The sequence below is a fragment of the Zootoca vivipara genome, chromosome 8 (assembly GCF_963506605.1).
Source record: "Zootoca vivipara chromosome 8, rZooViv1.1, whole genome shotgun sequence".
In the NCBI taxonomy this organism is placed as follows: domain Eukaryota; kingdom Metazoa; phylum Chordata; class Lepidosauria; order Squamata; family Lacertidae; genus Zootoca; species Zootoca vivipara.
Window position 1 is genome coordinate 14,689,866 of NC_083283.1, and position 12,793 is coordinate 14,702,658.

General features: G+C 42.6%; 1 protein-coding gene across 2 annotated transcripts in view; it reads left to right on the forward strand.

Annotated features, from left to right (window-relative positions):
* TAF2 (TATA-box binding protein associated factor 2) overlaps window positions 1–12,793 on the forward strand; it is a 56,777-nt gene that overhangs the window by 30,665 nt on the left and 13,319 nt on the right. Inside the window, exons 18-25 of one of the 2 annotated variants that reach the window (XM_035125036.2) lie at window positions 628–738; window positions 985–1,178; window positions 3,029–3,168; window positions 3,967–4,036; window positions 5,118–5,227; window positions 10,184–10,413; window positions 11,679–11,831; window positions 12,533–12,638. In XM_035125036.2, the coding sequence (XP_034980927.1) occupies window positions 628–738; window positions 985–1,178; window positions 3,029–3,168; window positions 3,967–4,036; window positions 5,118–5,227; window positions 10,184–10,413; window positions 11,679–11,831; window positions 12,533–12,638 (1,114 nt within the window). The remainder of the gene's footprint in view (window positions 1–627; window positions 739–984; window positions 1,179–3,028; window positions 3,169–3,966; window positions 4,037–5,117; window positions 5,228–10,183; window positions 10,414–11,678; window positions 11,832–12,532; window positions 12,639–12,793) is intronic. The other variant, XM_035125037.2, reaches the window with a different exon arrangement.

Here is a 12,793-nt window from a genome sequence, read left to right on the forward strand (position 1 = left end):
TAGCAGCTTCTCTTACAGCTTCTTGAAGGCTGGTCTACAGAGGTGGATGCAAAAGAGAAATGGTTGTATTGGATGTATTCGCCTGAAGTGTGGCAGCAATCTTTTGGAGGCAGGTGTCCTAAGTCCCATCCACCTCAAAAAAATGAAAGGGAAAAAAGTACAGAAGTATTTTCCCTACGAAGAAAAGCTAAAGAAATCAGGGTTTTTTTAGGGGGGGGGAGAGACTTATAAAATTATGTGTGCAGAATATTGAATAGAAGGCAATATCCTTTCTATTTGTGAAATGATTAGAGCTGAATACAGAGAGAGGTTCAGGACTGACGAAAGGAATTCCACCTTTTCAATAACACACAAGTTAAGGGAGTTCATTGCTGTGATTATTGTGATGACCACCTGCCCAAATGACTATAAAAAGCACCTGATAATTTCACAAACTGGGTTTTATTAACAGCTACCTAGCATGTTCTTATGTTGATATTCATGCTTCTACCTCCTGAATTATGGGGTGGAGGAAATACGGACTGCAGAACATCATATGGCAAAGCAAAAGCTGTCGTTTCTGATTTAATATTTAAACGAAAGCAGTCGCTTGTTTAATCTTGGTACTTTTTTTTTTTTTTTTTGCAGACGATGCCTGTCGCAATGGCCTTGCTGAGAGATGTCCATAATCTATGTCCTAAAGAGGTTTTGACGTTCATTTTAGATCTAATCAAGTACAACGACAATAGAAAAAACAAGGTAAAAAAAGTTGTCTCAAAACATTGCAGTTTTCTATCCATGATCCTGCGTTTTTGATGTGCAGAGAACTACTTTAAGACAAAATGGCTTGTAATAGGAACAGCTAAATGTTGTGATGTGGAATACTCTTACCCTCTTCCATTCATTTTTAGACTTGAGTTTGTCTAAAAGAGCAGTGCTCCTCTTCTCAATTTTATTTATTTTTTGGTGATGCTTGCTATCTCATATTTTGGTCTTTGGCTTTAGTTTTCGGACAACTATTACCGCGCAGAGCTGATAGATGCACTAGCAAACTCTGTAACTCCTGCCGTCAGTGTGAACAATGAAGCCCGGACACTCGATAACTTAAATCCTGATGTGCGCCTCATTCTTGAGGAAATTACCAGGTTCTTAAACATGGAAAAGCTACTGCCCAGCTATAGGCACACCATTACGGTCAGGTATGGGTTTTTTTTAAAAAAAAAAAATATGTATTTAATTCCTGCAAATACAAATCTAAAAGCACAGTACACTCCCATCTTTTTTCACTAATTCTTACTTTGCTCTTGATCCTGATGCACTCGTTCTGTTCTTGCACAATGTAGCTCTTCATAATATTCTCACTATGATCAATAAGCACACAAGGGAGAGAGACGGGGGAGTTTTAACGGGTGCCAAGAAAGTCATTTTGTAAATTGTGCAAAGATGTTTGTAGGACTTGAAACCACAGCTTTCTCCTTTTCTTTTGATATTATGCAACAAAGGGAAGATAGAATCTAGTGTTTATGGAGGCATAACACTGAGTTAAGTGTGTTTTGCATATCACATGTCTATGCGCAAGGCAAATGCGCACATGTTCAGCCCCCTCATGAGCACAGATCTCCAGAGAGGGTTGATGCTGGTCAGCAGTAGGAGAATCCTAAACAAGTAGACATGCACTTGGGAAGGCTGCTGCAAGGGACTGGATTTTTCTGATAACATATCTGGACTGTCGTCTTACTTACCTGCTAATCTTGGCGTCTTATGCAGGAATGGGGGAACTCAGGCCTGGGGACAAAATATGTCCCTCCAGGCCTCTCTACTTGACCCTCGGGATTCCCACCCAATCCATGCCACTCACCAGCCTTGCTTTGTACCCTCCTTTATTGTATAACTTCTTATTGGGCTTTTATAAAGAAAATGCAGATAATGGGAGCAGATGGGGCTCATCAACCTGGGAAGGTAGCCCATCTAGGAGAAGTATCAGCAAGGCCAAGAGTCGTCTGGGCAGCCCAGGACTTCCGTACACACTGCCCAGGCTTGCTCCTTAGGGACGCCACTTTGGTGTCGCTAACACAGTGGTTTGACTTCACCCCCGACGGCACACTCCATTGTCTCTCGTTACAGAAGGATGCCAGCAACAACAAATAAGCCAAGACAGTCTTGTATCATTCAGACATGATAAAGTGAGGCATGTTAGGTTTACTGTAACATCATAGATGTATGATTCATTACCTGTAGCCGGTGTATGCATCTTACTTTACAAACAGCTCCTTAAACATTTTTGTCTGTCTGACTGAAGTGTGCCCTCTGGGCCAGATTCACTTGTGAACCCATTGCATTCACAGAAGCCAGTTCAAGGGCTCCTGCTAGTGCAACGGGGCTCCCCCTGCCATGCCTCCCCCAAATCCCCTCTGAATCCTCAGAACAGCATGCAGGGAGAAGGGAGGGGGGATCATTCCATCTGCAAGCAGAAATGCTTGTGTGACAGAACTATCAGAAGAACATGATGTTGAAATCCTCCCTCTGACTCTTAATAAAATGCCTTTTGTTTGCCTGGATAGAGGGGTGTGTGTAGAAACAAAACTATTGTGCAAAGGTAAAATTTACATTTCTTACTCCGCTCACTTTTGCTTCTGCCCCCACCCATCACTGGCACATGTGGCCCCTGGAACATTGCCGAGAAGGGAATGTGGCCCTTGTGCTGGAAAAGGTTCCCTACCCCTGCTCTTACAGGTTTGAAATTCTCTACTAGTGTATGTTGTGTTGGGTGAAATATCCAACAGAAGAAAGAAAATAGCTTTGTTAGCACTCTCCTTTCAGCCCAGGTTTCTTTAGAACTCTTCGGAAGTCAAGAATGATATGTTTTGTTAAAAAAATTAACAGGCGCCTTAAAAAAGAAAGAATTCACATGAATTTGGAGTAATACAGAGTTTGTGAAATTCATCAACAACTTGCTGTGATAATGCTAAAGTAAGTTTTTATTTCCAGTGACTGGAAATGCAGGTTTTACAACAGATTTTTATTCCTTCCCCCTTCTCTATGTGCCTAGTTGCTTGAATGCCATTCGCATACTACAGAAGAACGGGCATGTCCCAAGTGATCCTGCTGTCTTTAAGTCCTATGCGGAATACGGGCACTTTGTGGATATCCGAATAGCAGCTCTGGAGGCAGTTGTTGATTACACAAAAGGTAAAGAAAAGTTGTTGCGCTGAACAGTTATTTGGCCTTTAATATCTAGACCTGTGCACCCAAGACCACAGCCACTTCATTAAGCTCTGAATCTTTGGGGCAGACAAGTAGTGCTTTGTGAGCTCTCTTTCAAGGAAACTTGTTTGTCATTACTGACCTTCTCATTGAGGAATCTGATGAGCTTCCATGGAAGACAATCTGCCATGAAATTCAGTTTGAAAACAAAACAAAAGCTGGGAAATGAGGCAACCTCACCACTGTCTGGACTGGGCAAAAATTGTTTGACTGCTCAGTTTCTTTAGTGTGATGCCATCTTGTAGCAGAAGGGTTTTGTGTGTAGGCAATTGATTTGCAATGAGAAATGTTTTGTGCTCAGATGTACAGGCAAAGTTTTGGGAGTACCGGTATATATAGAATATATGCTAGGAGGGAATAGTCAGAATCCCAAATGAGCTGTTATGCACAGGTACACAGTGTGGCACCCAGAATGGGGAGACGGGGACAGGTTTCACAGTTAAATTCCGGAAGTTTAAGCAACTGCATCCAAATAAAAGAGAGAAGAATTGAGAGAAAATGGGAATTCGTGTGTCACAAAGAGCAAGATTTGTGGAGTCCATCCATCCTACCCACCCTCCCAAAATTATAATAGTGACACATTATAATGCATCAGTTCCATTCTATTTCTTAAAGGCTTTTATGTATCCACTTTTTGACGATATTTTTTCTAATAACTTCTGACTTCTAGTTGTTTCAGTTCCAGCATCTTACTTTAAAAGACATTCATTTTTGTCTTCATAGTTGACAGAAGTTACGAGGAGTTACAGTGGCTGCTCAATATGGTCCAGAACGACCCTGTGCCTTATGTCAGGTTAGTCTTCCCATGCTGGCAACTTGAAAGGTGTTTCATTTAAGTTTCAAATGATCTTGTGCTGTATATTCTGGTGGGAAAGATTTAAAATAGCCTATTGCTGTCTTGCTTTTCTTCTGAGAAATATGCATGGGGTTTTCAGGTAACAATTGACCCTCAGCTGGAAATATATAAGGCACTTGTGACACTTCAGTTGAGCTGCACCATCTCTGAGCATTGGCTGTGCTGGGTGTCACTGATGAGAGTTGCGGTGGAACAACATCTCAGTGGCTACAGGTTAGCATGGCGATCCTTCCCACCAGAATGTTAGCACTTTGTTTCCGCCTGAATCAAGAGACTGGTTGCATTCTGGGGCAGAGGGTAATCTGTGTCTATTAAGCAAGAGGGCAGCACTCTCCCACTTCCTTAAGAGATGAGAACTATACATGGCAAAGCCCTTAGAGGTCAAGGGGGAAGGTCTTATGCCTTTCCTTGCAATCGTTCATACTTCTTTATGAAGGCCTTGCATCTACTTTTCAATTCTTGGCCATAGATGGAGGATCTTTCTTTAAAAAAAAAAATTCCACACTGGGGCTCAGTGTATCGAGAGTAGAGCCAGACTTCCTTATGTTTAGATACCAAAAAATATATAAATTGGTTTCTTGTTTGTAGCTGAGGGACAAAGATTATAAATGATACATTTGTAGTTGAACTTTTTGCCTGTTTGCTTTAAGTTAGACTTTGCCAGTACAAGTCAGTACCCCTGGTGACCTAGATAATGACAACTTTGAACACTGCAGCCTCTTTTCAGGTTTCCCCCCTCTTGGTTTCTTTTCCTGCTATTTCCACTGACTGTTACTGCCCCAAGGCCTTTTGACAAAAATGGCTGTTTGATACATTTTTAGAATCCTGTGTAAGGGCATTGATCTTGATTTCCTGAGATGATGCGAGCACCAGGGGACATGTTTTGAGTTTACGTACAACCCTTGTAACCCTGATGTAAAACTATGGTGCCAAAAAAGTTTGGCAAAGAGGCAAAGCCTAATAACTGGAAGGCCAGATTGTATATGGATTAGGAGCTGACAGCTGTCCTTTTTTTTAGACATAAGATACTGAACATGTTGACAAAGAACCCTCCATTTACCAAGAACATGGAATCTCCTTTGTGCAATGAAGCGCTGGTGGATCAGCTCTGGAAACTTATGAATTCAGGTTAAATATTATTATCACTGTTATAATTTATTTATTTATTATTATTATTGCTACTCATTTTTTAAAAAATTCTAATAACACAAAACACTCTGGACAAAACACTCTGGCTTTTATGCATGTTTGCTTGAAAATAAGTCACCCTGATTAGAGACAGGGTTATTTAATTTATTCTTCATTTATATTCTGCCTTTCTTACATAGTTCTCAAGGCATGATTCCCAAGCAGTTTTCCATACAGGCACTCCCCAAAGCCAAACCTACGTACGGTAGTTTCGATCATGGTTGCTGTATCCTGCATGCCTTCAAGGCATTTTGCACTGGATTGCAGATTAAGGCATGCAGCTTGAACTTCTATGTATTTTGCATTGTATTGGAGCATTTCCCTAACATCCAGGCTTGCGTTTTGGTCAGGATTAGATCAACCCTAATGCTGTATACTTTAGCAAGAGCCTCCCCAAACCCACCTGCCTTAGTACCCGGTTGCTAGTTTGTCTTGTGTATCTGATGTTCAGTACCAATGCTGCTGCTTATAACAAACTCTGATTCATTGTTATATCTGAATTGGGCCATACAGAAAAACCTTACGTTCGTTAGTTCTTTAAATCTATGCGAATTTTGCAGGAAAAGTCATTGAGCAGGATATTCATGTCCCTTTTCCTATAGGTTCTACACGTTCCCACCCCAATGCTTATTCCTTCATGGGGGGCGGGGGAAGTTACCCAAGAATCAACATCCAATTGCTATTAATCTGTTTTCGTTTAACAGATCAGCCTTGTCCAAGACTGTCTTCAAAATCTGGCATGTTGCTTATAGTGCTTACATACAAACTTTTATTTGTATTCTTCTAGGGGACATTAATGGCTGTGTGCTCTCTATGCATCATTATTTTTAGAGCCTGGAAGCTTTCAGCTGCACTAGCGGCTGAAGCAACCTGGGGGGGGGAATGGGACCCGCCCTACTTAATTTTTTGGAAAGATTTAACCAGATGTCATACTCAGGAAGTAAACAGTTTGCATCTAGCCACCAGGGAGCTCATGTTCCCCTTTTTTCCCCTCGAGAGAATTGAACGTACAAAGCTAGTCTTTAACTGATTGACCTTGTTGTAACAAAAGGAGTCATAATAGGAGATGTGTTCCCTTCTCTGTTGGGGGTGTGTGTGTGTTAACAGCATAAATCTCTGTGCAAATCATGTGAACGCTCTACTCAAAATTTATTTTCTTTAAAGAGCAATTTAAAAATCTCAGAGTGCCAGTAAGTATATTTGTTAGGGTAAACCCCCACCCCCCACCCATTCAGGTTTAATGATTTGAAACTTGCTGATGCCCATAAGCTCATAAAAGAGAACAAAAGTTTTTGTTGCTTTTTGGAGAGAAAGAGTGAAATGCCAGACTCTAGAAAGCCAAAGCTAGAGAATTCCAAACTTTTTAAAAATGAGAGATGATATTCAACTCTACTTAATTTTGGATTTTTTAAAAAATTAATATTTGTTTCAGTAGCAGTTCAGGTCTTCACTGATCAGTTTTTAAGTTAAGATAACAGTGCCAGTTTCTAGATTCAGGTAGGTAGCCGTGTTGGTCTGATGCAGTCGAAATAAATTTAAAAAAATGTCCAGTAGCACCTTAGAGACCAACTAAATTTGTTCTGGGTATAAGCGTTCGTGTGCATGCACATTTCTTCAGATAGAAAACTGCCTTTGCAAATGAACAGCTTAATCCTTTAGTAAAATGTTGTTATTTTCCAGGTGCTGTAGAAACCAATGTATATTTAGTGATGACATAATTTGTGAAATAAAGTGGGGGTGGGGTGGGGTGGGGAAATCCCTAGTTTCTTATCTCCTGTAAGACTTGTTCCAGTTTGGATGACATGATCAACTGGGCTTTTGTTTCATTGTGTTTTCCCAGCTATTCCGAAAAGTCTTATCAGGGCAAAGGGGTCTGCATCTCCATAGGCAACCCTGAGTATCATATGCTCCAGGCCCTCGTGACAGTTGTATCCATGGGAATCTTGTCTTGTAATTTTCCTCTTTGCTAAGTTTTCTTTGAGACATGTGCCTTTTGCTTTGTTTGCTACTTAACATCTCTTTCCTTTCTGGAAATCGCCTACTCTGTAAACTTACTGGAGTCATGTGCTTTCAGATTATCAAAATCTGTCCATTTTAGCTACCCGTGCAGTAAACAGATCAGCTTGTGGGGTGCAGCTGCTGTTCACTTCTGGCAAATTGTGCGACCTTCCATTTGCCCAGTTATCTGTGACTTAAGACTCAGCACCATTGTTTTTGATTTTCATTGAAGCTCGCAAACTGATTAGGCACCCGCTACCAACTGGAGATTTTATTTTGTTTATTTCATTTTGGAAATTACAGGCCGTTTGGGGGTTATATAGTCCTTCTGTGTTAACTACCCTTTAAAAACACAAGCCAGTTATGATAGAGAAAACAAACATATGTCCTAACAAAAACATTTGTTCTAAAACAGCTCAAATGGTGTGTGTGTGTGTGTGTGAATATGTTTGGCAGTTTGAAGTCGATATCATTATGTTGGTTTCATAATTTTTGACCTGGCAATGTATCACGAATCATGATGTGTGTGTGTGCACGCACTATGCAAAAATCACAATGTGGGAAAAGCCATGAAGCCAGCCAATGTGTCTCTTGATTCCTGCAGTCCCTGTTAACTCTGCCAGCTCAGTTCTCCCCTGCCTCATGCAGGGGGGGGGGGGGCAACGAATCACAAGAGCATGCACCAGCAAAAAACACAATTCATGAAAAACCATGAAGCCAGTCAATGTCTCTACATAGCTCCATTCTTATTTCTGACATCATGATACATCAGTATATTGTGATGTTTAGCCGGTGATATATCGCAATGCTGAAAACCAGATATCGCCCAGCCCTAATGGGCATGTTCAAATGCAGGCCGTCTGCCAGTTCTGACCAGTTAGTTGGTCTGGGCAGCCTGAGGTGGCATAGGGGATAGTGTGGCAAACCAGCCTTGACTGTGTGGCTTAGTTGTGCTCACAGTGGAATTGGGTTCAGGGAAAGAGTAAGCACCAGGGCAGCCCAGTTCTACCGCAGCTGCCTGCCTTGCTGTCTGACAACTGAGGACTTTACTGCTAGTCTCACTGTTTGTGCTCCCTTTGGGAGCACAGCTGCATTTCAGGCTGGTGCAGAGAGACTGGGACTGGAGGCTCAAGGAAGTAAAGAAGAGGCTCGGTGGTGAGTCTTTAGTGACAGTGGCTGGATGTTGATCGTAGTCTTCCTGGCAAGCCGAGAGAGACAGTGTGCACTGCAACTCTGCCTGCCTACAAGAAAAGCATCATTTTGTCTTGGGGCACCTTAAAGATTAACATAATATTTGGCATAAGCTGTTACAAACGCTTCAGGTTACAAACTCCGCTAACCTGGAAGAGTTACCTTGAGTTGAGAACTTTGCCCCAGGATGAGTACGGAAATCGTGTGCCGGTGGCACAGCGCTGCAAGAGGCCCCATTAGTGAAAGCACACCTCTAATTAAGAACAGTTTCGGGTTAAGAACGGACCTCCTGAACGAATTAAGTTCGTAACTAGAGGTACCACTGTGTAATAATTCAGATTTCTACTCAGTTAAAAAAGGTAAAGGGACCCCTGACCATTTGGTCCAGTCGTGACCGACTCTGGGGTTGCGCGCTCATCTCGCATTATTGGCCGAGGGAGCCGGCGTATAGCTTCCAGGTCATGTGGCCAGCATGACAAAGCCGCTCCTGGCAAACCAGAGCAGCACATGGAAACGCCGTTTAACCACAGCGCCACCTGGGTCCCTTACTCAGTTATGACTTGTTAAAACTGTTTCTCATTAAAGTCATCTGTGTACAGGAACTAAAACATTTATCAAGCTTAATGGCAATGCTGTATTTGGAATGAGAAGGCAGTAGAAACTAGGGTTTTTTGTTTTAATGAGAGTACCATATTGTGCTTATTGTGTTACTGACGATCTTATACATAAAAAGACTCCATTCTATGGCAGAAAAATACTGGTTCAGAGCAAAGGCCCACCTAGTCCAGCATCTTCTTTCCTTGTTGGCTGGGGAAAATATGGCCTAAGACAGGCATCCCCAAACTTCGGCCCTCCAGATGTTTTGGACTACAATTCCCATCTTTCCTGACCACTGGTCCTGTTAGCTAGGGATCATGAGAGTTGTAGGCCAAAACATCTGGAGGGCCGCAGTTTGGGGATGCCTGGCCTAAGATGAGGGCTGGCTCCTGGTGTTTTCAGAAAAGCCTGTCTCTTGCACAAAGATGATTTGGGATTTTTTCGGGGCAAACATTACCCTTCTCTGCTGAGGAGGGGGAAAAGATATTATCAACTTAATGCACTGTGTTTTCTGTAGAATAGCTGTGGAATAGCCAGGTGGTGAAACTGTTGCTTGGTCCAGCTTGATTTAACAACTTCAGAATTATAAATGGCTATTTGTACTATGGAACACAAGCAGCTGGCTCAGGATAGAATTTGGCAAGGCGTAGGTTGTTGCTAATAATATTTCTCAGCTTATCCTTCTCCAGCAGGGCAGGCCTTTCTCCCCTGATACTAACTGTGCTGGAACAAGCGCTGCATTTTGTTGTAGGCCCGTGTATATAGATTTATGTCATCCTGCTCCGTGCAATTCCCTTTATTTGGGAGTTGACCTAGTTTTTAAATCCCAGGTTGGTCCACTGGAAGGCATGACGATACACTCGATTTGCCTTTGCTGAAATGGCGGTGGTGGCGATTGAAAATTGCTAGCAGAATACATGCTATTATTACCGAATGATGAGGCATCTCCTATTGGTCTCTGTTAGGGGGTTGTGCTCCTGTCGATGCAAAGCAGTGCGCAGGTACAGGAAGAATTGCTTTGTTTCCTACAGTTTGCTGTAGAACCTGCTTTAAAAGGCACACAGACTGAAAGTGTGAGAAGATGGTTGCTTTTTTTCCCTTACTCCATAGGTACATCCCACGACTGGAGGCTGCGCTGTGGGGCTGTCGACCTGTACTTCACGCTGTTTGGCCTCAGCAGGCCTTCCTGCTTGCCGCTGCCAGAACTTGGGCTGGTCCTTAACCTAAAAGAAAAGAAAGCTGTGCTGAATCCTACCATCATTCCTGAGGCGGAGGCAAGTGGTCCGGAACCGCCTAACAATCCAAACAATCTGGGTCAAATAGTTGGCTTCCAAAGCACTGTAAGCAATTTCCTTATTCTCTCACAGCCTCCCCAGAACTCACAGTAGTGGAGTTGAACACAATGCAATCAGTTTTCAGGCCTTGCTCTCTAGCCTAGTCTCACGCTTCTATCCTTGACCATGTACCGCAGATCTGATCTGCTTCCACTTGCTGGGAATATTTGTCTTGAAGTAGTATATACCTCCTCCCCATCCCCACTTATTCATGAAGCCATGAACAGTTCCTCATTCATATTTCTCAGAGTTTAATTATGCCTGTCTCTCTTGCAATATGTAAGATTTTTTTTGGGGGGGGGAGTGCATCTCAGCCAGCGACACACATTTCAGTGGTGTCTGCTTGTGGGGTGAATTTTGCCTCATAGATGAGTGATGGAGGTTATCCTAAAAGAGTGAGGCTGTAGCCTTTTAGAGTGACATTTTTACATAAAATACGCCTCTCAAAAAAAGCTATGCTACTTGTTGGATTGTGCAAAGGTATTCAAGCCTGAACCTATCTACTTTAAGTCACAATGCAGCATTAAAAACACAGTGGTACCTTGGGTTAGGAACTTAATTCGTTCTGGAGGTCCGTTCTTAACCTGAATCTGTTCTTCACCCGAGGTACCACTTTAGGTAATGGGGCCTCCTGCTGCTACCGTGCCGCCGCCACGTGATTTCTGTTCTCACCCTGAAGCAAAGTTCTTAACCCGAGGTACTATTTCTGGGTTAGTGGAGTCTGTAACCTGAAGCGTCTGTAACCCGAGGTACCATTGTATCCTCCCACCCAATCCCACCTACCTTTATGCTTGCTCAGGCAGGGATCTAATATCCCAAACCACGGTCTGTAACAAATATAAATCATTGTTTCAAAACATATTGGTTGTATGGCAGGTCTGGAGGGCGGCAGCCCTTTTCACTGTATTTGATAAGAAATGAGAACTCCTGTGTTCTCAGGAGTGACACCATCTGTTGATACAACAAAGGATACTATATGATTTGTTTTTCGTGTTCCCAGAAGAATACCATATTTTTCTATGAATAAGACTAGGTTTCCCCCTAAAAACAATGTCAAAAATTAGGGGGCGTCTTTTACTCTGGGCCATCACCCCCCCCCCATTTTCTTAACTCTGAGTCCCCAAAATAGGGGGCGTCTTATACATGGGGCCTCTTATAGACGGAAAAATACGGTAATTATTGCTGTTTATGTTCCTGTGATTATAACATATTTTTCTTTTCTTTTTTGGATGTAAAGATTTTAAATCGGGTTTTTAAAATTGCTTCTTTAGGACGATGATCACCTTGCTAAAGAAGCAGCAATTATTGCCCTACCTCATCAGCAGGGGTTGAAGAGGAAGGCCGACACGCCTCTTGGGTCCCCGCTAGAACCAGGCCAGATACTTGAGAAGAATGAAGACAGTAAAGTCAAACTCAAAATAAGAGTGAGTGAATTATAGGCAGTTGGAGAGATTACACCGCGCTTTCCTCGGGCCCAAGAGTCTTGGAGAGACAGTTACCAAAAGTCTTCCGTGCCGTGATGGGACTCTCCGTGCAAAGGCGAGAATGGCAGAAGTAGCCAGTCAGCTTCTCCCTTAAGCACCTGCTGATCCTGCCAGCCCATCCCTGTGGCTGAGGGATCCCTTACCTTTGGAACATGCTTTGCAAACGGGACAGAGCAACAAAGTACATCCTGCCATTTGGCAATGGTCTGTCTGAATGCTAATCCAGTTCTCTCTGCGTCACAGTGATGGGGAACCACCCATCTGGTTGTGAATGAGTATCCCACGCCTGGCTGCCCATTGTCTGTTACGTTCTTTTAAGCAATCACATCTTAAGAAATGCCATATGCCATAAGCTGCTCCTCTTCGGTTTTTATTCTGCCTAACTAGGGGTGCCTAAACCTGGGTAGGATCTGGCTGTTAATATACTGTGGTGGTGTTTTCATGTATATTTTCTTTTGAATAATTTTCTATAGTAAAACTTGTTCATGCTTCAGAGGCGATATATATATATATATATATAGAGAGAGAGAGAGAGAGAGAGAGAGAGAGAGAGAGAGAGAGAGAGAGAGAGAGAGAGAGAGAGAGAGGTGTCCTTTAGCATTCCCTAACTCTTAGTTTTTTTTGTTTTTCCATTGTCACAGTTCTCAAACTCTCAGGAAGAAGAAGAGATTGATATGGACACGGTTCATGACAGCCAAGCGTTTATCTACCATCATTTGAATATGCTGGAAAGACCATCAACACCAGGTCAGTTAAACTCATGGCAAGGCTTGGATAGTTTGCAGTTCATAAGCGCCATGTTCCTCCTAGGTATGGCTCTCAACAGTCCCATTGCCCTATAGCTCAGGCGGTCTTCTAGCTTGGTTAAGTTCAAGCTGAGAATTTGATCTGATTTCTCATGC